Source organism: Mercenaria mercenaria, chromosome 5, assembly GCF_021730395.1.
Source record: "Mercenaria mercenaria strain notata chromosome 5, MADL_Memer_1, whole genome shotgun sequence".
In the NCBI taxonomy this organism is placed as follows: Eukaryota; Metazoa; Mollusca; class Bivalvia; order Venerida; family Veneridae; genus Mercenaria; species Mercenaria mercenaria.
In genome coordinates, this window is record NC_069365.1 from 59,735,886 (window position 1) to 59,762,518 (window position 26,633).

Below are 26,633 nucleotides of genomic sequence, written 5' to 3' on the forward strand. Positions count from 1 at the left end.
TGTCCATTAATATAATTATGGAATATTGGCCAAGAGAGGATACAAACCGGTGAGGGGGAGGGAATGTTATCACCTTGGAAAGTACAGCAGATGGTTGTTATACATATATAATGCCGGAATGTTAAAAATTGTATACAACTTACAAGAATGTATGTTATTGTTTTTTATTGATATGCATAATGCTTTTTCGGGTCGTCAGAAAAACTGTCTCCGAATTATAAGTCAAATTCTGTAATCTTTCTTGAATTTAAAGACATTACAGTATAACTATGACCTGCATTTTTCTAACTGTTTGCCAATGGAAAGCATGCAACTGCTAGGTAGATTTTCAACCAATGGAAATAATGCTCTAACTGAAACAATTGCAAAAAATGAAATGGTCTTAAATTTTATTTATCATTGTTCATAAAAAATGATTAGTGGACATCAGAAGTTATCAACCTTAGATTTCAATGATTTATTTGTAAGTCATGCTATTCTTGATAATAAGGCAGTGAATGAATTAGTTTCGAATGTTGTGCAAATAATTAATGATGTTGCCAAGCCAATTTTCCGAAAAGAACTGAATGTAGGAAATCGTATGCCACAATTTACTGCAAGGAGCCCCGAATGGTTTGATGCGTCATGCCATGAAGCTAAACGTTTATATATTAAAGCTTTACGATTTTTCAATGTAAATAAAAGTGACGTAAACAAGATAAATTTATTTACAAAAAAGGCGAGACTATAAGAAACTAATAAACAGCAAACGTAAAAAGTACAAAATTAGAAAAATGAAAGAGATAGAAAGTTTAAAATCAAAAAAGCCTTGTGACTTTTGGAAATATTTTTCAAAGAGAAAACAACGGAAATGAAATGCTGTGTCTTTAAATGATTTTTACGATTATTTCAAGAACTTATCGGAAGAAATAAATATTACATATGACAATGAAAGTGAAGATTTTTGTCGGGAACAGTTGTTGTCTGATGATCCAATATTCGATGAACTAGATGTTGTTATCACTGTGGATGAGGTGCGACAAGCAATTAAATCGTTGAAGCGTAGAAAGGCTGGCTCTGCGGATGAACTTATAAATGAATACTTTTTAGAGGCTGGAGATATTCTAGCTTCACATCTTGTCGATCTGTTTAACAATATATTTTCAAGCAGCCACTTTCCAAAATCATGGATGGAGGGAATAATAGTCCCAGTGTTTAAGAAAGGTGACGAATCTGGTAAGAATAACTACAGAGGGATAATGTTAGTGAGTGTGATTGCAAAACTGTTCACATCCATATTAAATACTAGAATGTCAAAATGGTGCTCTAAATATAACATAATATCTGATTCGCAATATGGTTTTAAAAAGGGATATTCAACAACTGATGCCAACTTTAGCCTGTTCGGTTTAATTCAGAATTCCTTAAGTAATGGCAAACGTTTGTACGCAACCTTTATAGATATGAAAAAGTGTTTTGACAGTGTCTACCGAAATGCATTATGGTTTAAAATGTACAAACTAGGAATTAGTGGGAAGATGTTACAAATAGTTAGAGTAAAACATTGTAATAAATACTCAGATTTTATGGAAACAATTGTAGGCTTAAAGCAGGGCGAGATTTGTTCACCATTACTATGGTCTATGTTTATAGAAGACTTGGAACTATATATATTGGGTCTAGACCCGGAAGTGGTGTAAACTTTGATGATGTTACTCTTATAATGTTTCTTTACGCAGATGATATAGTTCTGTCCTCTAATGATGTTGATGATTTACAACAAAGCCTTAATGACTTGTGTATACATTGTAACCGTTGGGGTTTACAAGTGAATACGGACAAAACAAAAGTGATGGTTTTCAGACGTCGTGGAAAAGTTCGTAATAATGAAGTGTGGTCGTATGATGGTAAAAGACTCGAAATAGTTAACAGTTTTAATTATTTAGGTGTAGTATTTGATTCTTGTGGTCATTTTAACTCAAAATATGCAGATGCTTGTTGGGAAATCGTTGAAAGCTATGAACACTTTATTCTGTAATACTAGGGAATTTAATTTTACACCTAAGACGATGTGTAGTCTATTTGATTCTTTTGTAACATCTATTTTAAATTATTCCTCAGAAGTGTGGGGATATACTAAATGTAAAGAAATAGAAAGAATACATTTGAAATTTTGCAAAAAGCTGTTAAATGTAAAAATCTCTACAAGTAATGTTGGAATTTATGGGGAACTAGGTCGCTTTCCATTGTATATAAATAGATTTGTCCGTATAGTTAAATATTGGTTTAAACTTATCAATACTGACAACATTGTTTTACAAAATGTGTATTTTTTTGTTGAAAAATGATCTCCTTATTGGCAAGATAAACTGGTTATCTAATGTTAAAGATATGCTTACTACAAACGGTTTTGGTTATGTATGGGATAATCCATATAATGTTACCGTAAATGTATTTACTACTGACTTTAAACAGCGTCTTGTTGATAGTTTTATATAGATCTGGAAACATGGTGTGAATGAAAATAGTATTCTGTTTGGGTATAAGTATGTTAAAGAAAATTTTGGTTATGAGGAATACTTAAGTGTTGTGCAGAATCGACTATATAGACAATTATTACCAAGTTTAGGCTTTGTGCTCATAGACTTCGTATTGAGACAGGTAGATATGGTCGGTATAGAATTGATAGATTTGAAAGAACTTGTAAAGTATGTGGAAATAATGACATAGAAGACGAATATCCTTTTATAATTGTGTGTCCGAAATGTAAAACAATCAGAAAGCGTTATATTTCTAAATATTATTTTCAGCACCATAGTATGCAAAAATTTGTACATCTGATCTCATCAACTAACGCAAAAGTGCTAAATAAACTCGCATGTTATATACATTGTGCCTTGAAAATTAGAGACAATTCTTAAATGATAGAATATAAAAATAGTTATTAATGCTTTGAAGCTTTGTAATTTATGAATTGTTACTCTCGTTTTGAATGTTTATTTTTTGAAGGGTTTAGATCTTATTTGTTGTAAGTTGCCCTTTTAAATATTTGATTTTTTATGTTTGAGAGGAGCTTTCGCTAAAGTTTGAGTAAAATTTCTTCTTCTTTTTTTGTTTTGTATGTATACAAACTGAAAATTTTGTTGAATAAATACGGGTTATGTTAGACATATGTTTTTTTTTTTAAGATTAAATTATCTCGGCGAACGACCTTACTTGAGCGATAAAAATTCTTACTCTGCGCAGGGGACATTTTATTCGGCGATCAACATTTTTCTCGTGCGCACAATCTTTCTTGAGCGATCAACACTTATCTCGATCGCAACATTTATCTTGAGCGACAACATTTACTCGAGCGATAAACTTTTACTTGAGCGATAACATATTACCAGCGACAACATCTTATCTGTGCGCACGACACTTATTCCACGATCAACATTCTCTTGAGCGATCAACACTTATTTTGAGCGATCAACATATTATCTTGAGGATCAAACATCTTGTTTTGAGCGATAAACATATTTCTCACGATCACATCTTATCTCGAGCGATCAACAATTATTTGAGCGTAACATTTATCTCGAGCGATAAAATTTTTATTTCGTGCGCACGACATTTATCTTGGCGATCAACATCTTATTCGGCGATCAACATATTATCTTGACGTCAACATCACTCGAGCGATCAACATCTTATCTCGAGCGTAAACTTATATCACGATCAACATCTTTTTCGTGCGCCGCATGATCTTGAGCGCAACTCTTATCTCGAGCGATCAACATATCATCTTGAAGCCAAATTTTTCTCGACGATCAACAATATCTTGACGATCAACATCTTATCTCGACGATAAACATATTATTTGAGCGTAAACTCTTATCTCGAGCGATCAACATCTTATCTTGGCGATCAACTTTTATATCGAGCATCAACATCTTTTTTGGTGCGCACGACATGATTTTGAGCGATAAACCTTATCCGAGCGATAACATACATCGAGCGACCAACATCTTATCTCGAGCGAAACAATTTTTTTGAGCGTCAACATTTATCTCGAGCGATAAACAATTTTTATCTTACGATAACATTTATCTCGACGATCAACATATTGTTTTTGAGCGTCAATCTTATCTTGTGCGATCAACATCTTATCTGAGCGTCGACATCTTATTTATATTTAAAGGCCCTTTGGTTGCATTTAGGTATCAGTAAAAAAACGGAAAAGTTGTTATTAGGGTCCCGCTATTTGCTTTATTTAAATTTCCCACAAGTACAGTAAAAGTTTACACATCAATTGGGAAAGCAATGCATAAAAATTGGTCATCCTATTTCAAAATAAAATGAACAAAACCAAGATGCATAGCATTTAAAACCAGCAAAAAATTTAGTTCGACTGATAAAATTCGCGCAGAAAGTTTCATGTATGAATTAAAGGGGAAAACAAGGGGAAAACGTTAAATATGGGGCGAAGTATGGAAAAAGCCCTGGAGGGACAATTGATTTTCCCTACTTCCCACTTTTTGACTTCTAACTTTTGCATTCCACTTCCCAATTTTTGCTTCCTACATCTACTTCTAAATTCCCCCACTCTGACTTCTAACTTCCACATTCTGACTTCCCAAATTCCCGACTTTTGGGCTTTTATTTTAAACTTTCCCCACTTCTTACTTCCCATTTTTGATTCTTACTCCCTTCTTCTAAATTCCGCATTTGACTTCTAACTTTGCACTTTAACTTCCAGATTTCGACTTCTGATTTCCCCTTCCACCTTCTTCTTCCGATTTTTTGACTTCTTACTTCCCTCTTCTAACTTGCACTTCTGACTTCTAATTCCCGCTTTGACTTTGATTCCCTTCCCCCCTTTTAACTTCCGACTTTTTGACTTCTTTCTTTCCTCTTCTAATATCGCACTTCTGACTTCCACACTTTGACTTCTAACTTCCCGCTCCGACTTCCAATTTCCCCCTTTTGAGCCAAATTTTTTTTTTTGGAAGCGGGAAGGAGAGATGGAAGTAGGAAGTATGAAGTCAAACTGGAAGTCAGAATGCGGAAGTTAGAAGTCAAAAAATGGAAAGTTTGAAGAAGGAAAAAGAATCAAAAGTCAGAAGTAAAAGTGTGGAAGTTGGAATCAGATGTCGAAAGTGGGGAAATTGGAAGTCAGAAGTGCGGAAATTAGAAGTCAAAGGTGGAGTTAGAAGTAGGAAGTAAGAAGTCAAGAAATTGGAAGTGAGAAGTGCAAAAAAATTAAAAAGTCGAATGGGGTCGGGGAATCAATTGTCCCCCCCAGGGTTTTTCCTAGCGAAGCCGACTACTATTTTTTTTGTTTAAGGACTTAAATTTATTTCTTTGCTGCCTTTTTTTTTTCAGTTTTTCCCTATTTAAAAGTTTTAACCCCGCAAAATGTGAACGGTTATAAATATTAATCTTAATAAAAAAAAAAACGGTGGCAGCCTTTTTTTTTATAAGTTTGAATTCAACCCCAAAAGGTCCTTTTTAGATATTGATAGAAGACCGAGAAAAGATGTTGATCGCTCGGATAAAGTGACGCCAGGGGAAAAAATGTTTATCGTCGAAAAAAAGATGTTTTCGCTCAAGATAAAATTTTTGATCGTAAGATAAGAGTTGAACGCTCAAAATAAAATGTCGTGCGCACGAGATGATGTTGATCGTCAAGATAAATTTTTGGACCCCTCAAGATGTATTTGATCACTCAAGATAAGATGTTGATCGCTCAAGAAATATCTTGATCGCTAAGATAAAGTTGATCGCTCGAGATAAGATGGACGCTAAGATAATATGTTTATCGCTGAGAAAGATGTTGATCGCCAAGATAAGATGCTGCACACGAAATAAGATGTTTACGCTAAGATATATGTTGATCGCTCAAGATAATATGTTTATCGTCAAGATAAGATGTTGATCGCTCGAGATAAAATGTTGTCGTCAAGTAAAATTTTTGATCGCTCGAGATAAGATGTTGATCGCTCAAGATAAAGTGTGCCACGAAATAAGATGTGCGCTCAAAATAAATGTTGTCGCCAAGGTGTGCGCACGAGTAAGAAGTTGTCGCTCAAGATAAGATGTTGATCGTCAAGATAAAATGTTGATCGCTTAAGATAATATGTTAATCGCTCGAGTAAGATGTCGTGCGCACGAAATAAGATGTTGATCGCTCAAGATAATATGTTGATCGCTCGAGATAATATGTTGATCGCTCGAGATAAGATGTTGATCGCTCAAGATAAGATGTCGTGCGCACGAGATAAGATGTTGATCGCTCAAGATAAGATGTCGTGCGCACGAAATAAGATGTTGATCGCTCAAGATAATATGTTGATCGCTCGAGATAAGATGTTGATCGCTCAAGATAAGATGTCGTGCGCACGAGATCAGATGTTGATAGCTCAAGATAATTTAATCCTAAAAAAATAATGACATGTCATAAACATATCACCGTAAATAAAACTTGAAACTTGAAACTTCTTCTTCTTCCTAGAATTGCTCATGCAAATAGAATAACTTAAGATTGCTAAAAATTGATGTGTTTCTCTCCACGAAGCTTAATTTCTTCCACATAATTATCTTCACGTTGAAAAAAGGCAAAAAACGATCCTTTCTGACGAAAAAGGAAAAAAATCTGTAATTTCATTTGCTCTTTTGTTTTAGGAAGTTGCTTGAATTAAATGATATTATTAAATTTAAAAATCACAAATGCCATATAAAAATAAAAATCCAAAAAACGTTCACAGCATTTAAACTTTAAAACTTCAAACGTTTTGTTAACGTTTTTGTAAGAAAGTTAATGCGTCTGGTTAAAAATATGTAAATTGGAAATTTTATTGTCACTATGGGGTTGACAATTATAAAACGTATTTTCAACTAAAGGTTAAATACAACGCACATTGAGGTTCTTATTACGTAGTTTTTTTTTTGCCTTGAAAAAACTCAGTGATAAGAGCCAACTAAACGTAAGAAAAAATTGTCATTTCTTTTTTCTATATTAATTTCTTCCTTTCTTTCAGAATTTGTTGTAATACATTTTATTAAGTAAAAGCTTTTTTTTTTTATTCAAACTAAAGGAGAATGGAAACTTTATTTAGTGGCACTTATAGACTAGCTCCTAGACTATGATATATTTTTTTTCCCATTTTTATGATTTTATGTAGTGAACTGAGCCAGTCTATATCCTATGTCCAATATCATATCATAAATTTAACATCAGTCGTCTTAGAAAATCTCTAGAATAGACTGGCTTTTGTCTCTATTAACATAAAAAAGAAAAAAATCATAGAAATATCTTAATTATCAGTCTAGTGGCTAGTCTATGGCACTTAGAACAGAGATTGAGCCGTTTTAGCTAAATCTAGAGACCACGACTAACATGGAAATGTTTTCCTTGGGATATATCCATGTGATAACTACAATTACATTGTAAAGCTACCAGAGATCGTTACTGATCCTATTTAAAAATGGACAATTCTAGTACAGTTTCTTTCTTCGTGCCTTAGACCATTCAGTATCCGGCCTTGCCAGAATGGAGGATCTTGCACTGATTTCTCGTGATTGGTGTTATTTTTTTTTATTCTAGACGTTTATATTATATAAATATTGCATTCCTGAGAGGGTGATATGAAAAATGTTCACCGCGAGATATAATGTATATTGACCGAGGCGCCAGCCGAGGTCTATATTCATATTTCGAGGGGTGAACATTTTTCATATCACCCTCTCAGGAATGCAATATTTATTTTATTATACCGAAAGCTTATAAGGGTCAAAGCATTTACTGGAAAATCAACATAATAATTTATTTAACATTAAAAAGTAATTACTAACCAAACTTGTTAGCACTCATAATTTGTGGCGGCTTTGCTGTGTAATAAGACTTTTTTGATAGATTTAGTCGAGACGTTTACATATCGCTGACCCCTACAGTATATTTATTCTAATATTTCAACATTGCGTCAATCAGTAGCATTCGATAAACGGCGATAAGTTTCTTTTTTCTAAACGAAGCATATAAGTGTGAGCCGCATTTTTTAGTTAGATCATTTCCAAACTTATTGTGGTAGTTTCGATTCAATATATGATGAAAAATTGTTTTCGAAATATTTTGCACGTAGCATAAAAAAGAAAATTCGGCCGTGTTCGCACACGCAAGAGCACCAGAAAAGGGTAATTCAATTGTTACGTATAATTATATAAGCGCCTCGGCTGAAATCAATCTCTCAACGGGTGATATGAAAAAATAATATCACATGAGCAGAAAAACAAAATAACGCTGAACATTGCGCATGTGATATGAAATTATGGATCATATCACCTGCGCAGAAATTTTGCGCATGTGATATAAAATCACTGGGGAATATGATATATTATTCAACTTAAACTAATGGGAAATTTGCATTGGACATTTATATGAGGTACAATAAATCTATTTACATATATGATGGGTCACAAGCCGGTAACAGCAAAGGATGTTTGGAAAACAGGCGAAAAGGGTTACATCTTTTTAGATGGTTTCTAATTAAACCTTAAATCTGATGAATGATGATAAAAATAACAGATTTTCCTGTTCAAACTGCATAACGGATTTTCCTTTTAAACCACAACATTTGTTATACAACACGCACTTAAGTAAAAGTGTTCGAAGTTTAATCCCACGAAACAGAAATAATTCTTTTAAAACTGGTGTAAAATTACAGAATTTGAATTTGCTTTTGTAGATTTACCATTTTAGCAAAATATTATGCAAAAAGGGACGTACTTTTGAATAGTATTTCTATCATCAGTCTGAATGGCTGTATATTAACTGTCAACTGGGACAAGTATGAAACATCATTAATGTCTTCTTTTTTGGATGCCCGACCTAAATGTAAATCACGTTTTATTATGATACCTCTAAAACAGCATAGAAGTTGGAGATTCTTCTGTACCTATGTCGTTAAAGTTTAAGATAGATTTTAATTTAAAAAAAAAAAATATCATTTTTCATGAAACAACTATCTACCTCACAAAAATTGTAAAATACCACAAATTAAGGGTCATAACTCATGGAAAATCACTGAACCATAACATTCCAACTGTATATACAACTAGGCTTGGCAGTGGTACCTTCAGTAAAGTTTGGTGAATTTCCAAACAGTGGTACAAGAGAAATAGAAACTGATAAAAAATGTGACAATTCAGGGTCATGACTCCTCTGAAAATATTTCATTCAGAACATGATGATGATATGCACAACTACGCCTCACACTAATCTGTTGTGAGGTTTGGTGAAATTCAGCCCAGTTGTACACAGCAAGTAATGTGACAAATCAAGGGCTTTAACTGCTGCAAATCACTGAACCGGAACATGCCGATGATATGTACGAAGAGTGTTCAAACAATACCCGGAAAAGTGCTTTAATTTCTTTATTTTTGGCACTAATTTGCTAAAATTTGGTCACATGCAAAATAAGAACAAATTAAATGTGAGTATTTCAATTACAGATTTCGGAACATAAACATTATTTATTCTTAGTCTCACTAACTCTAAAGCGGCCCAAAGTCATTATCACAATTAATTGATCAATACAGCTCGCAAATCCTAGGGATTAAATGTTTCTCGCCATTAAATGCATTTTCTACACTTTTGTATAAACACATTAATAATGTTCATATAATTTTCCTGTCATATATTGATGAAATAGGACGCTGAACTGTGATGCACCGATCCATATATATATAGGAACTCGACGTGACTTCTGACGTCTGAACCGCAGGTAACCATCAATATTCTCCTGATCACTTTTAAACCCCTGTACCACAAATAAAGTATTGTTTTCTTCGGGACATTGTCCTTTCAATATTATTTAGCATAGCTTTTGCCTATTTCCTTGTCTTTTTACTCAAAACACAGCATGTCATCTCACGTTTCCGTTCAACACTGATTTGTAAGCGATGAACAACACAATATGCCTGCCACACATTTTTATGATGTCACATTTATATTTTTTTACGTCATTATTGTAACGCTTATGTCACGGTGCAGGATTTGAATATATACACGAGGAGAAAATATGTGGGCGGCCAGTTGCTCAGTCAGCAGAGCATTCGATTCGATATTCCGAGGCAACGTGTTCGAGTCCTGGTCTGGCTGCACATTTGTCTCACCTTGTGAAAATTGGCGCCCAACGTGGGGCCGTGAAGGCATTGCACTTGTTGTCTCCGTCGCTTGTAATTGCTTGATTTATAAAGTACTTGCTGATTTCAAAATGGTGAGGAAATTTGTCACAGTATAGGAATCGAATATTAAAACGGGGAAAAATGTGTAGGTGGCCGGATAGCTCAGTCGGTAGAGAACTGGAATAGTATACCAAGGCCTAATGTTCGAGTCCCGGTCTGGCTGCACATTTTTCTCACCAAGTCAAATACTCAATATCCACATTTTAATATAAATTATGTTATACCAGATTTATATGCATCTGGACGGCAAGTAATGATTTTATTCAAGAACAAATCATTGTTTGAGAGATATATATATATATAGAGAGAGATATTTTAATTATATATATATATTGTTTAAGCACATCATCAAGAAATTTTATCTACATCCTTGAAAATATCCATCAAATATTTGCCTATTATGTGTGGTTTTCTATTCCAGTGCGCAGGTAAGACGTTTGACGCTATGACGTTAAAATTGTGACGTACAATCTATGAATATGTTGCATAATAATAACAACACAGTTTCAGACTGTTGTCTTTGTTTAATAGGAAAAATCTGATTTTGTTAGAATAAATGTTCACAGTATATTGTTCATTGGTGCGCCATGTTTGTGCAGCTTCACTTTCTATCTGCAGTGTATTGTTTGATGCGGATGGGTTCACATGACTTCATTTTGATTTGGTACGAACAAAATTTATAAGCATGATTTTTCATAACTTGCATTATCTATGTACTTGGTCAGAGGGTACGACTTTTGAACTTACAGCACCAAAAATGTTATTTGAAGTACTTTAAACGGTTTAATCCTTTACCGGTACATTTAGTCTATTTAATTTTTCATATAATGAAAGGACGGATTAATGTGCGTTTCATTTTAGAAATAAGGGCGTACTTATTGATTTCGGCTTAATGAATAAATATCTTATAATAATAATTTGATAGGATTGATCTGCATGCTTTAAGAAAAGAACTCGCAATTGTTTGGTATTAGGAAATTGTACGTGCACTTCTGCTTGCAAATCCGCGAACAAACAAAAATATCAACCTGTACCGAACTTTGACAAAATTCAGGACAGATTGCAAGAGGTCATTCGGATGGCAAAAATACATACAAAATATGTAACAATGCACGTATTTCACTTATCCCAAGGAAACCATGCGGCTATTCTAATCTTATTGCCAACACCACATTGGCCACGCATACATTATCAGAAGCCAGAGAATTAACAGAGAATACCTCGTGCGACGTTCTTGTTAAATTTTGAACTTTGGACTCTTTCGACGAGCGATGTACCGAAAAGTTGTTTTTTTTATCTGTGATCATATTTTTATGCTTAATAAGTACTGCTGGTCTAAGACCTGTACTTGTGTGCATTAGCTTTGACATGTTTCAAATATATCATCCAGAATTGCTTCTGACTCAGTTCTTATTGTATTAATATAAATGGTTTTTTAGATATATTCAACTTTTATGCAATGTCACAAGACAAGTGTAAATATAAAATGAGCCTATGGAAAGATATAAAGAATTGTTTCAGGCCCAGTCTCGCAAGCACGTGTAGCAACAAAGGAGACGCCTTTTATATTCTGCGTTAATACTTTGAATTAGTTTGGTCATTTCATGAGACAATAAATAAACTTGGGTTAAAGTTATATCTCATAAAATAGGCTCATCTATTTAAAATATTACTTGTTATGTATGGAAATTCTTCTATTATAAACTGAATTACAAAGCAACGACCCACCATTGCAGTGAAATTAAAATAAAGAAAGTTAATGAATTTACAGTATAACAAGACCCAAGAGTATTGTTTTTCTTGACTTTTGAATTTTTAGTCATATTAAGTTACAAAGTTTTGCGCAATTCAACCTTATAATACTCGTACAAATCCCCAAAGTCGATTTTAAGTACTCTATTTACAAAAACGTCCTTAATAAAATGACTATAAAATTTCCATGCATGACCCACGCAGAATGTTCATGATTGAAAATTAATGACAAATATTTTGAAAGGGTACACATGAACTTTCATCTACACAATCGATTAAGCAAGCACAATGTTGAAGAAATTTAATCCGCGCTGGGAGAATATGAAATAAAATAGTTAACGAATGAATTAGATAAAAACAATAAGTCATTGATTAACACTGTGTCAAAATATTTATAACTCCATGACTTCCCGCTTGCGACAAATTGTCAACACAGAAGTGGGGGTTAATTTTGAAATATGCGACCTCTCCTTTGATTTATCTAATAAATCGATCAGATATTTACTGCAGTAAAAGATATATACATTTTCCTCATTGCTCTAGGACATCTAAAACCAGTATTTTCTACAAAATACTATTCTAACGTTTGCCCTAAGTTCATTTCCACTGTAGAGTGTTAAGACAATATGACTTAAGTATCGATGTTTACACATGATTGTGATAGTAGTAGAGCGCCCGCTTCGAGTGCGGGAGGTCGTTGGTTCGATCCCTGGCCGCGTCATATCAAAGACGTAAAAATGGTACCTAGTAGCTTCCTCGCTTGGCGCTCAGCAATAAGAAGACAGTACTAGGACTGGTCAGCCCGGTGTCAGTATAATGTGACTGGGTGGGGTATCATGCCACGTGTCTACGGCGTGGTATTCAAGTGAGGTTGCACTATAAAGCTGGGCATTGTGCTCACTGCTACAAGTAGACGCCGCCGTTTACATGACGTAAACAGAACACACATTTCATTTATGTATAACCGTGGAAACCTGATCGGACAATCCAAGAAGTCAATGTACGTTACAACATAATAACCAACTGGTGTTGTAATGAAATATATCGACAATAGACTGTGTATCTTTCTATAATTAATTGATACCATTCATATTAATTTTAAAACATAAGCTTTTCAGTGTTATACCAAAACTAATCACTGCAATTTGGTCATATTAACACAGACATCTCCATCTACTTCACCACATCTCTGTATTTGATCCCATGACATTTTGTTATCAGGGCTTTTTTCTTATAAAGCTACCTGCCATAAAAGGAGGCAGTCCCAATGCAAAAAGGCATATTTTTTTACCCAATGCTTTACTTAAAATTCCCAAATCATTATTGCTTTCTAAGTTGGTTTTTTTGTGTGTGTCTTTTTTTTTTCTTTTTTTGCTTTTTAACAATAGTTTTGATATTTTGTAAACGGTTACTCATTAAATTTAATTTAGTAAACAGTTACCAATTTGCCAATAGGTATTCCTTACGTAATTTCGGCAATGACATCGTTTTACTCACATGCTTCTTCTGCTTTGTAATAAAACATTTCTTTAACTTCAGTTTGATGTTAACTTAAAATCTATTTGTAGCCAAGCTTATACATTTTTTTTGGCTTCTTATTAACTTGTTTCTTATTTCACCTAAAATACCGTTTCGTCTGTTTTATGATTCAACAGCAATGTGTATCTTCTAACATTACATGGTACAAAAGTTTTTTTCTGACACTAAGGTCACTTATAACGTCAGGCCAAAAAAATATGTGCAAAGCATATCCGTAATTTAATGAGAGAAAACATTATAGTTTTCAATTTCCGCATTCAATGCTTTATGTGCATGGCAAGTATTGAGACACCTACTTAAGTTATTACAAAATATGCGAACGTCGCAATGAAAGCGTGTATACAGACCGTCTTGTGTTTATCTAGAATAAAGTAAGGGTTTTAAAGCTTGTTCGTGTTTGTTCACCAACAAAAATGCATCATGGACTCTTTCATATTTTACATTTCATACCAATATTTAAACCTTTTCCTAACTCCACTTTGAGGACCGAGGTTTACTCTCCCGTTCCTTCCCTCACAGAATGAACAGCATTGGAGTTCTACCGAAAAGATGCCTGCAGTGAGGTCAATATATGAATTTATCTCTTCCTGAGACGAGATTAAAGATATTTTGGGTATTCAGAATTTAGACGTACAAATATACCAGAGGTCACCATTTATATCTACATTTTTGGAGAAACCCCTGAACCCCTTACAGGAGGGGGTACCTCTTCTGTACCTGAGCCCCTCCTCCAGAGATAGAACAACATTAGGGGTACTATCAAAACGATGCCTGCAGTGAGGTCATCATTGACGTTCAAATTAATAACACTTGGGTACTCTGAATTTAGACTAGAAGTACACCAGAGACCACCGTTTTATATTTTCTTAGGGAAGACCCCCTTACACACCTTATAGGAGGGGGTATCCCCTACCGTATCGACCCCCCCCCCCCCCCCCCCCCCACACCCACACACACACACGCATACACACACTCCCCGATTCCAGTAGGTGTTACGCAACTCGCGGGTGAGGGTTTTAACCTAAACTAAAACATTTCATTGATATATATTTACTAAACTCTAAATGTCCTTTTAAATCACTTTTATACCATTGTGTTAAGGTCATACTAGTATCTAAATATCATAATATTTCATTACAAGCAGTGTACGTCATCCACTTTAAAGGTATATTAATTACAGAGCTTCAACAATGTGTAATAGTTCAACTTTTATAAAAGTTAAAGTTTAAACACACCTCCTTTGAATACTGAATACAAGCTGTACAGTGATTGGTTAATAGAAACCTTGTTTACAGTTTTTATTTGCATATATGGAAGTTGACCTTTCTCGTGGTTTAGGTTACCACCAGCTGATAACCTTAGCGAATATAAAGCGATTCGTTAGCTTGAGTTGTATAGTATTTGTAAGACAGTCAGACACGAGACTTATATTGTTAGGAGAAACGGAGTTAGAAAGAAGAAAAAATGAAAAATATTATTGGGAGCGGACATCCTTGTCTAAATAGCAACATGTGCACTAAAGAGGTTTCAACCGCTGATAGTTTGGAGATCAAAAGCGGGCGATTAGGGCTTGTACAGCAGCATAAAGGACGTAAAATGAAGATACAAGTGTTTGTCCGTGTGTACAGAAGTTCCTTTGAGCATTATGCAGTTTTGTTCAAGGACCAAAAATTCAGTCTCCAGTCTGGATATATCAGTTTGAAAAATTGCATAGTGGACAAAACTAACGAGAAAGAACATCAAGTTCGAGTAACATTAAATGATTATGAGGGCACAGGTGTTACGTTTGAATCCAACTCGTGCAAAGAAGCAAAGGAATGGCACGATGCTCTTCAGCCACAAATTGTGTCGTCGTCACCGACGTTAAGCGCAGTATCACCGAGTCTCTCGCCGGTAATTCCAAGATCGCCGTTAATGCCGACATTGGCAGAGGAAGAGGAGAGCGACGACGACGTCTGAAATGACAGCAAAATGACATTCCATGGTCGTTGTTTTCACTCGTTACAATGGATCCCAAATCCATTTACTCAAAAGAGCTTCGGGCATTTTTGAGAACATTTACTAAGTTAAAACTTGGTATTTTAGAAGGAATCCTGCCAGATTCTGCGCAATTATTTACATTTTGGTGCTATATTACTGCGATTTGACTGTGATATGCGAGTTCAGTGCAATTGGTAAATTTCGCAATGGCTAAACCGTGTTAGTAATTGGTATTAATAATACCGTATTAAGGACGGTTCAGAAGTATAAAGATATTTACTCGGTTCAGTTACCCCGCATTTTTAACATTCTACAATTTGAGACGTGTGCAACGTAAACGGAAAGGTTAACTGAGTACATTAAGTAAAGACTTAACGGATTGAAAGAATTCGTGTAAATTGGATTTCAAGGACTTCTTAGGGACAATCCTACGCCTTGACACAGTTACACCCATGTTATAGGATGATCAGACAGTAAATAAAGGTTTACCTTTGTTAAAATAAATAGCTATCTCACCTGGACGCGAGCCATACAGGATAGGACTGAAAGAGTAGCCCCCCTTTCTCATTTATATATCTATGTGTTAACGACTTTATTCTAGTCAATACAATTTTTATTTGTATATTAGTAAACTACAGTGTGTCTTGGAAACAATATCCGGTGCCTCGCTCCTGCTTTAATTTAATCTTCATCATACCAATACATCTATCGAAGTCCTAACTCAATCTAGTTTTTCTCAATTGAATTTATTTTCTAGCATGCATTGATATGAAGTTCTACACTTTATTAAAGCAGAAATATTCTAGACATTCAATTATTCTGTCATTAGGTTATGAATTGTACAATAAACATATAAAAGGTATTTCTAGATTATAATCTGGCTGTTTTTTTTTTTTTTTTTTTTTTTTGTTGTTTTTTTTTTTTCAAAGCTATTTTAAGAACGTTTATTCATCAATGATACATTCTATGTTATGATCTTTTGTGAATGAGAAAGCAAACTATTTTTACATGGAAATTTGTCTGTACTTTGGTAGAAATGTTTTGGGAATCGCCAGAGCATGTTAAAGAATTTATTAGTAATTTTATGATCTTAAACGTCGAGGTTAGATATCAAGATAACTATTAAGCTTTAGCAAGAAATGTGCATGAGTGTACATTTACATATAATTGTTTCTGCATTGTTTCAAGAGAGTTTTTTTTTGCATTTTAGAGATAGATCTATCTTTTTTTGTGTGAAAAATGTTTGTTTTTAACTACACAGGTTGTGCAAATATTTTTCTAGACATGTTTACTATATGTGCTATAAAAACTGTTTTGTGTGTATTGATTGTTAAATATTGTGTTACTTGTTACCAAAGTTTAAAAGACTTGAAAATACATTTAAAATAAAGAGCAATTAAAAATGATTTGTTTCTTTGTTTTTGTTTCTTCTTGGATAGAAAGCACAGGGTTTCCAGTTGAAAATGCCATTCTGTCCTACAGAATTGCTAAATAGTTAAAACGAAAGAATTTGAAGTCAATTGCCTGATCTCGGAAATCATGAAATCAGAGCGTGAAACGAAAGTCGCCGTGAAATGCAGCACTGTCGCATTAAATACATTGATTCAATGATGGGTTTGGGTCCTGCACAGTCTTATATGATGTCTTTTATCTTATATAGCATTACTGACCAAACATATGTACCGAATGCCTATGGTTTCAGTCTGTTATTATTAAATTTAGCAATGTGCTTTTTATATGTCATTAATTATACTTACACGGCTGTTGGACCAAGAAACAATTATGAGACTATGAGCTCTTCATATTGCAATGATTATTCTACTGAATACAGGAAATAGCTTTAAGAGACAATACGAACTCTTTAAGTATTTCTATAAGACATATTTATATCAGTTCAGCGTGACAGCCGTGATCGTATAGTGGTTAGTACTTCGCGTTGTGGCCGCGACAACCCAGGTTCGAATCCTGGTCACGGCAGTGTCTGTGGTAGTCGTCGTCTCGGCACAGCTGAACAACCTTTTTTCTCATGTCTTTTCAACTCAAACGTTATCCTTTTGTCAAATTAAGTGTATACAATCATGTACTTCATATGATACCTATATTCAAGCGAGATTTTAAAATTCGAAAAAAAAGTATTTCTAGCAAAATTCAATAATAGAGTGTAATACCATAATGGTCAATATATATGTATGTATTTATTTATTAGAAAATTATCATAACAAAAGAAACCCAGTCAGAAAATTATTACAATAAACGCCATCATTTACACATTGTCCTTACTGAAGTATTACAGAAAGTTAGTTTGATGCAAATTTTCCGTCAATGTCTCTTATTGCGTTTTATTTTCAAAGTGGACACAGTCTGGATAACAGATTTATGTGACAATTTACCCCAGAGCATATGCATGCATTTAGTTTGAAAGTAATTCTGTTAGCCATAATTACTATGAAACCTAAAGTATTTTAATACAACATATTCAAAAGTTGCCATTATAAATTAATATCATACTGAGAGTCAGATAAACCAGTGTAATAAATAAAAAAAAATGCGTTTTCACAACAGGGTGGAAATGTAGAGATATTCTTGTCATGCATTTTATTTATTTTAGAAAAGTCTTACCAGAGTGATAGAAGAGGCATGATGAAAAGATGGTCAAGAGTAAACATTAAACTCATATGCTATTTCGGTAACTGAAGCTTTGAATTCTTTTATGTTTTATGTTTACAGACAGGTTGATACGGCACGAAATGCAGAGTTCGTTTAGATCCTTAATATACCCCTTTAACTATCATCTTCCCTCGGCTTTCTGCCCCTTCGAATGGTTAAAAACGTATTAGAGGGTACAACATTATGTTTATCACATAATGATGTCTGAAAAATTAATGAGATCTACAACTGACTACAACTAGACAAGATCAAAATATTTATTATAAAAATGAAAGAGGAACATAATAATTATGTTATGTGTTGCACTTACTATTATAATTATGTATGTGTTATATTGCAAGGGTTATGAAATGTGTAACAACTGTCATGTCCCATAGCACCGTTTTCAGCAGAAATGTATTATTTCGAAACATTGAATGGGCTCGATGCTCCCAAAGGAACCAAAAAACTTTACACTGAGTCCAAGTACGAGGAAATCAAAGTTGGGTGAAGTCCAAGTAAGGAGACGTCCAAGTAAGGGGAAGACCAAGTTCGGAGGAGTCCATTTAAGGGGAAGTCCAAGTTCGGAGAAGTCCGAGTTAGGGGAAGTCCAAGTTCGGAGAAGTCCGAGTTAGGGAAGTCCAAGTTCGGAGAAGTCCAAGTAAAGGGAAGTCAAAGTTCGGAGAAGTCCAAGTAAGGGGAAGACTAAGTTTGGAGAAATCTAAGTAAAGGGAAGTACAAGTTCGGAGAAGTCCAAGTTCGAAGAAGTCTAAGTTCGAAGAAGTCCAAGTAAGAGGAAGTCCAAGTAAGGGGAAGTCCAAGTTCGGAGAAGTCCAAGTAAGGGGAAGACCAAGTTCGGAGAAGTCCGAGTTAGGGAAGTTCAAGTTCGGAGAAGTCCAAGTAAAGGAAAGTCCAAGTTCGGAGAAGTTCAAGTAAGGGGAAGACCAAGTTCGGAGAAGTCCTAGTAAAGGGAAGACCAAGTTCGGACAAGTCCAAGTAAAGGCAAGTCCAAGTAAGGGGAAGTCCAAGTTCAGAGAAGTCCAAGTTCGGAGAAGTCTAAGTAAGGGGAAGACCAAGTTCGAAGAAGTCCAAGTTCGGAGAAGTCCAAGTAAAGGGAAGTCCAAGTTCGGAGAAGTCCTAGTAAAGGGAAGACCAAGTTCGGAGAAGTCCAAGTAAAGGCAAGTCCAAGTTCGGAGAAGTCCAAGTAAAGGCAGGTCCAAGTTCGGAGAAGTCCAAGTACGGGGAAGTCCAAGTACGGAGAAGTCCAAGTTCGGAGAAGTCCAGTTACGGGGAAGTCCAAGTACGGAGAAGTCCAAGTAATTCCAGATACGGAGAAGTCTAAGGGGAAGTCAAACTGAGGAAAAGTTAAAATAAGAAAAAATCAAAGTAGGGGGTGCGGAGTTAAAGTGAGGAGAAGTCAAAGTGAGTAAAAGTCCAAGTACGAGGAAACCAAGTTAGGAGAAGTCAATGTACGGGGAAGTCTAAGTACAGGATGTCCAAGTACGGTGATGTCTAAGTGCGCTACAGCGAATATCTATTACGGATTAAGTGATCAAACGTTAGTTCATAAAATCATCTCCACAATCGCATAGAAGTCATTTATGATCGCTATTTCTTAGTACATTACGTGTTTATTACTCATCTTATATCAATAACTATTGTTAATAACTAATGTTACATCTTTCTGTGACCAGTTAAGTATTCAAGTGGCAACGATAGAAGTATTAGAATAACTGTAAAACGGATACGCATATTTCATACTTGCCCAACATTAAATGACTTTGAAGAAATATTTAGCCGAGTAAAACTGTCGTACATTATTTCATTCGGGAGCAAAAGTACAAATAAGTAAAGCACTCGTTTACTAGTAATTCATTCTTGAAACACTTACAATTTGTACTGACTCTCGGTTCAGAAGAAAGTCAGAGTGATAGCCGTTATAGTTATAGTGGTCATCCTTCGCTTTGTGGCTGCGACAACACAGGTTCGAATCCCGGTCACGGCAGAGTCTGTTGGTCGCTGTACAGCCACTGTTGAACTTCATTTTTCTCAATTGCGAGAAGATTTATTTTTGTTGACAGCATTTAAGTTTTTCAACGCTTGGGGAAATCTTCAGGTACTTCTCAGGCCATTTATTGACACCTGTGAGCACCTGGTCCGAACTAACGAACTTCTGCAAGCTAGTCTGATGGCATCTGTGGCAACTTCAAACGAAGACAATGCAGGGCTCGAACAAGCATGGGTGAAGGAAAGTTTTTCAAAGTCAACGGCTATAACCTGTCGTTCGCAGAGGTCCTGTGAAAATGATTCAAATGTAAAAGTCTACAAAATATCCGAAGTGCGCAAAATCACTTTAGTATTTCGGTCCACAATATTTGTATACCCTTTTATCTAAAAAGTAGTTCTCAGCAGCATCTGTAGTCGTATTGTGTCATAAACATTCCTCAACATTGTTCTTAGCGCGGCAGCGGCAACTCTGGTTCAAAACATGGTCACGCCAGAGTATGAGACAGCCCAGGTTAATATTTTGGTATAAACAACGATTATTTGTCTAGAAAGATATTTAGACCAATTAAAAAGACGACTCTATATCTTTTCTCTACTACAGAGCACCATAGACCAAATCATTTACTTTATAAGCAGAAAATCGTGTTTGTATGCTTGTTTTTATGTGGTATAAAGAATGATGTATAAAGAGGATCTTTTTTTAACAAACTTTGAATGTTGATAGGTTGACTTGAATTATTTTCAGCAATGGCTTATAGATAACAGACAGACTTAGGTAAGGATATTATTACATGAAGCATGCACACACGTACTGACATGAACTAAGGCTTAGCAACTTATATAAGATTCACACAATTAATAACTTGATAAACACTTTCCCCATATTGAATTTTTGATCACCTTTGATCTTTCGTTCAAAACAAAAAAGGGGTCGATCAAGTACATCCGTTTGTGAGAAATTTGTATAACTGAATGAATCAAAAAAAATTCCATCTGATATATATGTATATATGTTATGTGCCATGGAACCGGATCGATATTCAGAGCTATGCAATCGAGTTATACATTTCGTAAGACTGAATCATTTACTTTTATGGGAAATAAAATTGAAACATATTGCTATTCATCGATTCTGATTTGATACAATACGTTGCGATGAAGAAAACCTTAGAGCGGTGTCCGTTTGTTCTCAGTCGTTTAATTCATTCTTGAAGCACTTATAAATTCAACGTGATAGCCGTGATAGTATAGTGGTGAGTATTAGTACGTCGCGTTGTAGCCGCGGCCTCGCAAATTTGAATCCTGGTCATGACAGTGTCCGTCGCTGTCCCGGTACTGCTGAACTTCATTTTTCTCAATTGCGATAAAATGATTTGTTTTTGTTGACAACTTTAAGTTTTTCAAATGTTGGGGAAAATCTTCAGGTACCTCTCAGGGGCATTTCTTGACACGTGCGAGAACGTGGTCCGAACTAACGACCTTCTGCAAGCTAGTCTGATGGCATCTTCAAACTAAGACACTGCAGGGCTCGAACAAGCAGCGGTGAAGGAAAAGTCTCTCAAAGTCAACGGCTTTTACCTGTCGTTCGTAGAGTCCCTGTGAACATTATTCAAATTTAATAATCTATGAAATATCAGAAGTGCGAAAAATCATTTTAGTATTTCCGTCCACAATATTTGTTAATACCCTTTTGATCCAAAAATGACGTTAACAGCAGTATCTGTAGTCGTATTATGTAATATTCCTCAATATTGTTCGCAGTGCGGCAGCGGCAACTCAGGTTCAAACCATGGTCACGTCAGAGTATGAGGCAACCGGTGCTGTGTGCATCACGTTCTCTTGAGCAATATCATATTTCGGTATAAACATTACGATTATTTACCCAGCAAAAAATGACTAAATACAAATGTTTAATATATATTTTATTTAATTAAAGATTGGCACAAAATTGTCATGACTGGATTAAGATTACTAGTAAATATATAGCTTAATAAATGCAGTTGAGTAAAAACTTGAATTGAAATTATTCAATATGAATCGACGTTGTTTCTTGCCCCGTCCACGATCGCAAGAGTTTTATGATATTAAAAAACGCTGAAACACAACTTTGTCCCGACACCGGCGACAAATGTTTAAAACAGTCTTTTTGTATTTGTGCTTTGTTCGTCATTAGGATTCAAAGCATCTGGTTGTAAACCCAAATGTTTCAGCTCTCTCCAGTCACGACGATGGGTGATATCCTGCAAATATAAAACAAACACGAGAAAAACGGGCAGGGTTGGGAGGGAAGATTTTAAACTAAAATTTTTGTTTAAAGTATCAATGACTCTACCTCGTTCAGTGGACTCAGAATCGAAAAGACTGGAATCTGGCGAGACGGGCGTTTATATACCTGACCCAGAATTCCCTGGTCACGTGAAGGTATGGTGTACAAGGGGAGTCATTTTTGCCGAGTAAAGAGTTTAACCTTAATTCGGTTAAACTGAATATTACCCAGCAAAAAATGACTAAATACAAATGTTTAATATATATTTTATTTAATTAAAGATTGGCACAAAATTGTCATGACTGGATTAAGATTACTAGTAAATATATAGCTTAATAAATGCAGTTGAGTAAAAACTTGAATTGAAATTATTCAATATGAATCGACGTTGTTTCTTGCCCCGTCCACGATCGCAAGAGTTTTATGATATTAAAAACGCCAAAAAGGTGAGAGAGAGTGAACGAACGAACCTTCCGCCAAAAGCGGAATATCATAAAACGCCTTCAAAAAGTCATGACAATTTTATGCAACATACGTATACTACTGACTGAAAGTTATCGAAAAATAATAATAATAAAAAAAATAAAATTAAAATAAAATAAATAAATAAAAATAACAACCACAACGACAACAACTTAAAAGAAGTTTGGATATTTCCAGTTTCCGGTTAAAAACATTGTAGTCCACGTTAATGTAGCCTTTTTATTAATCAGTAAACAATTATAAATTCCGTGGACAGGGTTAAGCCGTATCATGTCTCATCTGTGTTGGGAAAATTTGTTCACTATTCAGTTGGAACATATAAACATCACCCGAGATAGCGTCAGCCATAATGTCATATCCCAGGAAAAAAATGTCAATCGTCTGATGAAAAATATACAAAATTTTGATTCATATCGGGGAATTTCATTTAAGCCCCCCCCCCCCCCCCCCCCCCCCCACACACACACGTTTTTTATGAAGTAAGTTCCCAGAAAACTGTACACTTTTGCTCGTATTTTGTTCGCTGCAGCATAGTGCGGAATATAACGCAAAGACTTCTCGGTAGAATCTTAGACCAAACAAACAATCCCTAACCACTGAAATAGCATATTTTTAATCATCCATGTTAATTCTGGCGTTGTAATTTTTGGACCTAAGGTCATTTCCCTCACAGTGAATATTCAAAACTTCTAATGTCGGAATAAAAGACGGTATCATATAAGCAACAAATATCCATCGCTTTGACGCTTAACGAAATTATCTAGACCCATATTTGGTTTGCAGCGCAAAGGGAGGCAAATCATTAATGCTTATTACATCGTGGACAGTTAATTCGAGTGCAGAACTTAAGAGGAAACTATTCTGTTAATCAAAATGAACATGTAAAGATGTTTCAAGGCTATTTAACCTGACAACAGAGTTAAAAAGCATGTATACTATACTAGGGGACCTACGTATTTAAAAGCCAAAAGGTGTTGCCGGCATTCACCTTACAGCATATGGCAACTGATAACATCACTTTATAATTTTGAAAGTGACGCCCCTTTTTTAATAAACACGGACTGCCTGCCTCCACTTTAAGCTCAGCAGCCCTTTAGCCAAAATTGTATATATCACTTTATTTTTTATTTATTTGGATTTGAATTTAATTAAAATGGGGGCGTCAAATGCAGTTTTGGGCTTTTGGGTGGCTGGATATATATAAATTAGTAAGATAGCCCAAAAATATTTTGTTTATTTATTATATTGATAATCACATTATAAGACAACTTATACATGGCATAACCTTCAGTAAAGCTCAGTTAGCCGTATTATAAAACATATAACTTTTTTCTATATGGCATAACCTTCAGTAAAGCTCAGTTAGCCGTATTATAAAACATATAACTTTTTCTTTATGGCATAACCTTCAGTAAAGCTCAGTTAGCCGTATTATAAAACATATAACTTTTTTTTTTTCTATATGGCATAACCTTCAGTAAAGCTCAGTTAGCCGTATTATAAAACATATAACTTTTTTTCTATATGGCATAACCTTCAGTAAAGCTCAGTTAGCCGTATTATAAAACATATAACTTTATTTCTATATGGCATAACCTTAAGTAAAGCTCAGTTAGCCGTATTATAAAACATATAACTTTTTTTTCTATTATATGGCATAACCTTCAGTAAAGCTCAGTTAGCCGTATTATAAAACATAATTCAAATGGCATATCCTTCAGTAAAGCTCGGATAGCACACATGTAGGCCTACATTTCAGCTTTGTATGAATAGTGCGAAAATGCGGGAAAATGTTTCATGAACCGGAAAACTAGTAGTAATCTATAGATGGCTCGATTATCTGAGGAATGTGATGTAGGCATTTGACGATAATTGATTTCTGAAACGAGGAATCCAGATTTACACGGAACTGAATTGAACTTCCATAAAAAAGAAATTGACAGAAAGGTGGGACGGATGCTTTATTTCTGTAGTCCAAGTTTGTGGTTCTATGATCATTATATTAGGTATTTTGGGGATAGATTTTAATTGAGTACCGCAGCCCCTTTTGCCTGTTTTCGATAATAGGAAATTAAGTCTACGCATGTTGCTTCCCGTAACAATATCTTGATGACGTAGGACATATTTTTTGGAGTTTAATTTGGTAATGCGAACTCACTAATACCAAGCAGAGCTGAAAGGGAGAAACATGTTGTAACAACATAACCTCGTATTATGATAGGAATGCATACGTCCTAAGGATGTAAAATGAGCTTGCTGAGGATTGAGCCTGTCTACAAACCCAGTTCTTGCGCGTCTTATGCAAACCAATCAGCAAATCTTTGATCACGACATGTTTTGTGTATTCTGGCAATCCATCGATTTTGTTAACGTAAATTAAATTAATAGTCGAGTGAGAGTACTGATTCAAGGACAGGTAGACCATGGATTCTGCTATGACGTAAAGTTTTAGGTGGAAAATGATGTTCGAGACCCAAGATGTTCGCAAATGCAGTAGAGTTATCTAATTAATGGCTGTAGTTCTTTTTTGTATAATCCGACAAAGATGCTGCTATTATGGTATCAATTTTGAATTGAAGATCTTCGCGCAAGGATTTTGGCATGGTTCGAGAACGCAGAGATCTCAACATATATAATCAAAAACTCGAAATTAAATGAAGGCATTTATGCACAGGCGATTTTAATTCATTTATAATTTATTTATTTCTTACTTATTTTATTTTATTTTATCATTTGTAACCAGTAACCTCCGTCGGGTTTGATACTCAGTTCAAATTCACCCGACCAACCCTGCTTTAGGCCAAAACCTAGTCTGTGGACCATATTTACTGCATTATGAATATGAGAATAATGGACATTGTTATATTCTGGACATAGTGAATTCGTACACACCGCTATCAAATAGGATGTGAAAAACTTGTAACAAGTCTTTTCACCGCCAGAATGTTTTGTACAAGCCTACTGGATTTATACGTAAATCTGAGATGGTGGGGGGGGGGGGGGGGGGGGGGGGGGGGGGGGGAAGGGGAGGAAATGTCCTATAAGTCTACCTAGACATTTTCCTCAAACAACTTGACTGGAACTACAGATATACAGATTTATGTTGCGGCGCAGAAAACGAATTTTCAGTCATTACTGGTATTCGGCCGCAACAGTGGAGTTTAAATCCTGAACAAAACCCGTCAACAAAAATTTTGCATCGTCCCCTTTCGGTGGTAAAAGTGTATTCTTTCTTTTAACACGAGTGCTTTATTGGGTGTTCTGGCCAAGTTCTAAAGTTCTATGGCCTTGATAACTAACAAATGAATTTTGGTTGTTTCTTAGACTTTTATGAAAGTAAAGCTGACAGTAGATCTATAAAGCAGTGATCAGTATTCAAGCTCGCGACATAATTATCACTTACAATTCATTTCAGTCTGATATTAAGTCCAAATCAGCCACGTCCGAACACAGGCGAAATCATTAGTGAAAACATGAACATAAATAAAAAGCTACACGGTATCAAAAACAAATTAAATATTTTAACTTGCTGTAGATTAAACATTTATCTCGTGAACAGAAACGTGATTTGACATGTTCTGCAGAAAAAAATAAAACTATAGAAAAACAGCTATCAAATAGATCTATATGCATGAACGTGTTAGGCCTACAATAATTTAGCAAAGTGTGAAGCCGTACTAAATCTAGCTCATGATTTGATCATCAAATTTTATTCCGATTGTTCTTGAAGAAACAAGCACGTGAGAATATATAT

At 35.0% G+C, this 26,633-nt stretch overlaps 1 protein-coding gene and 1 non-coding gene across 2 annotated transcripts; both read left to right on the forward strand.

Moving 5' to 3' along the window:
* The first annotated feature begins 14,885 nt into the window (after window positions 1-14,885).
* On the forward strand, window positions 14,886-16,883 carry LOC123557377 (uncharacterized). The gene has a single exon (XM_045348814.2). It carries the CDS (start codon window positions 14,962-14,964, stop codon window positions 15,454-15,456), a length of 495 nt encoding a protein of 164 aa, XP_045204749.1. The 5' UTR covers window positions 14,886-14,961; the 3' UTR covers window positions 15,457-16,883.
* A 499-nt stretch (window positions 16,884-17,382) lies between these two features.
* On the forward strand, window positions 17,383-17,454 carry Trnah-gug (transfer RNA histidin (anticodon GUG)). Its single transcript has one exon. It is a non-coding gene; the product is annotated as a tRNA-His (tRNA).
* Window positions 17,455-26,633: the final 9,179 nt, after the last annotated feature.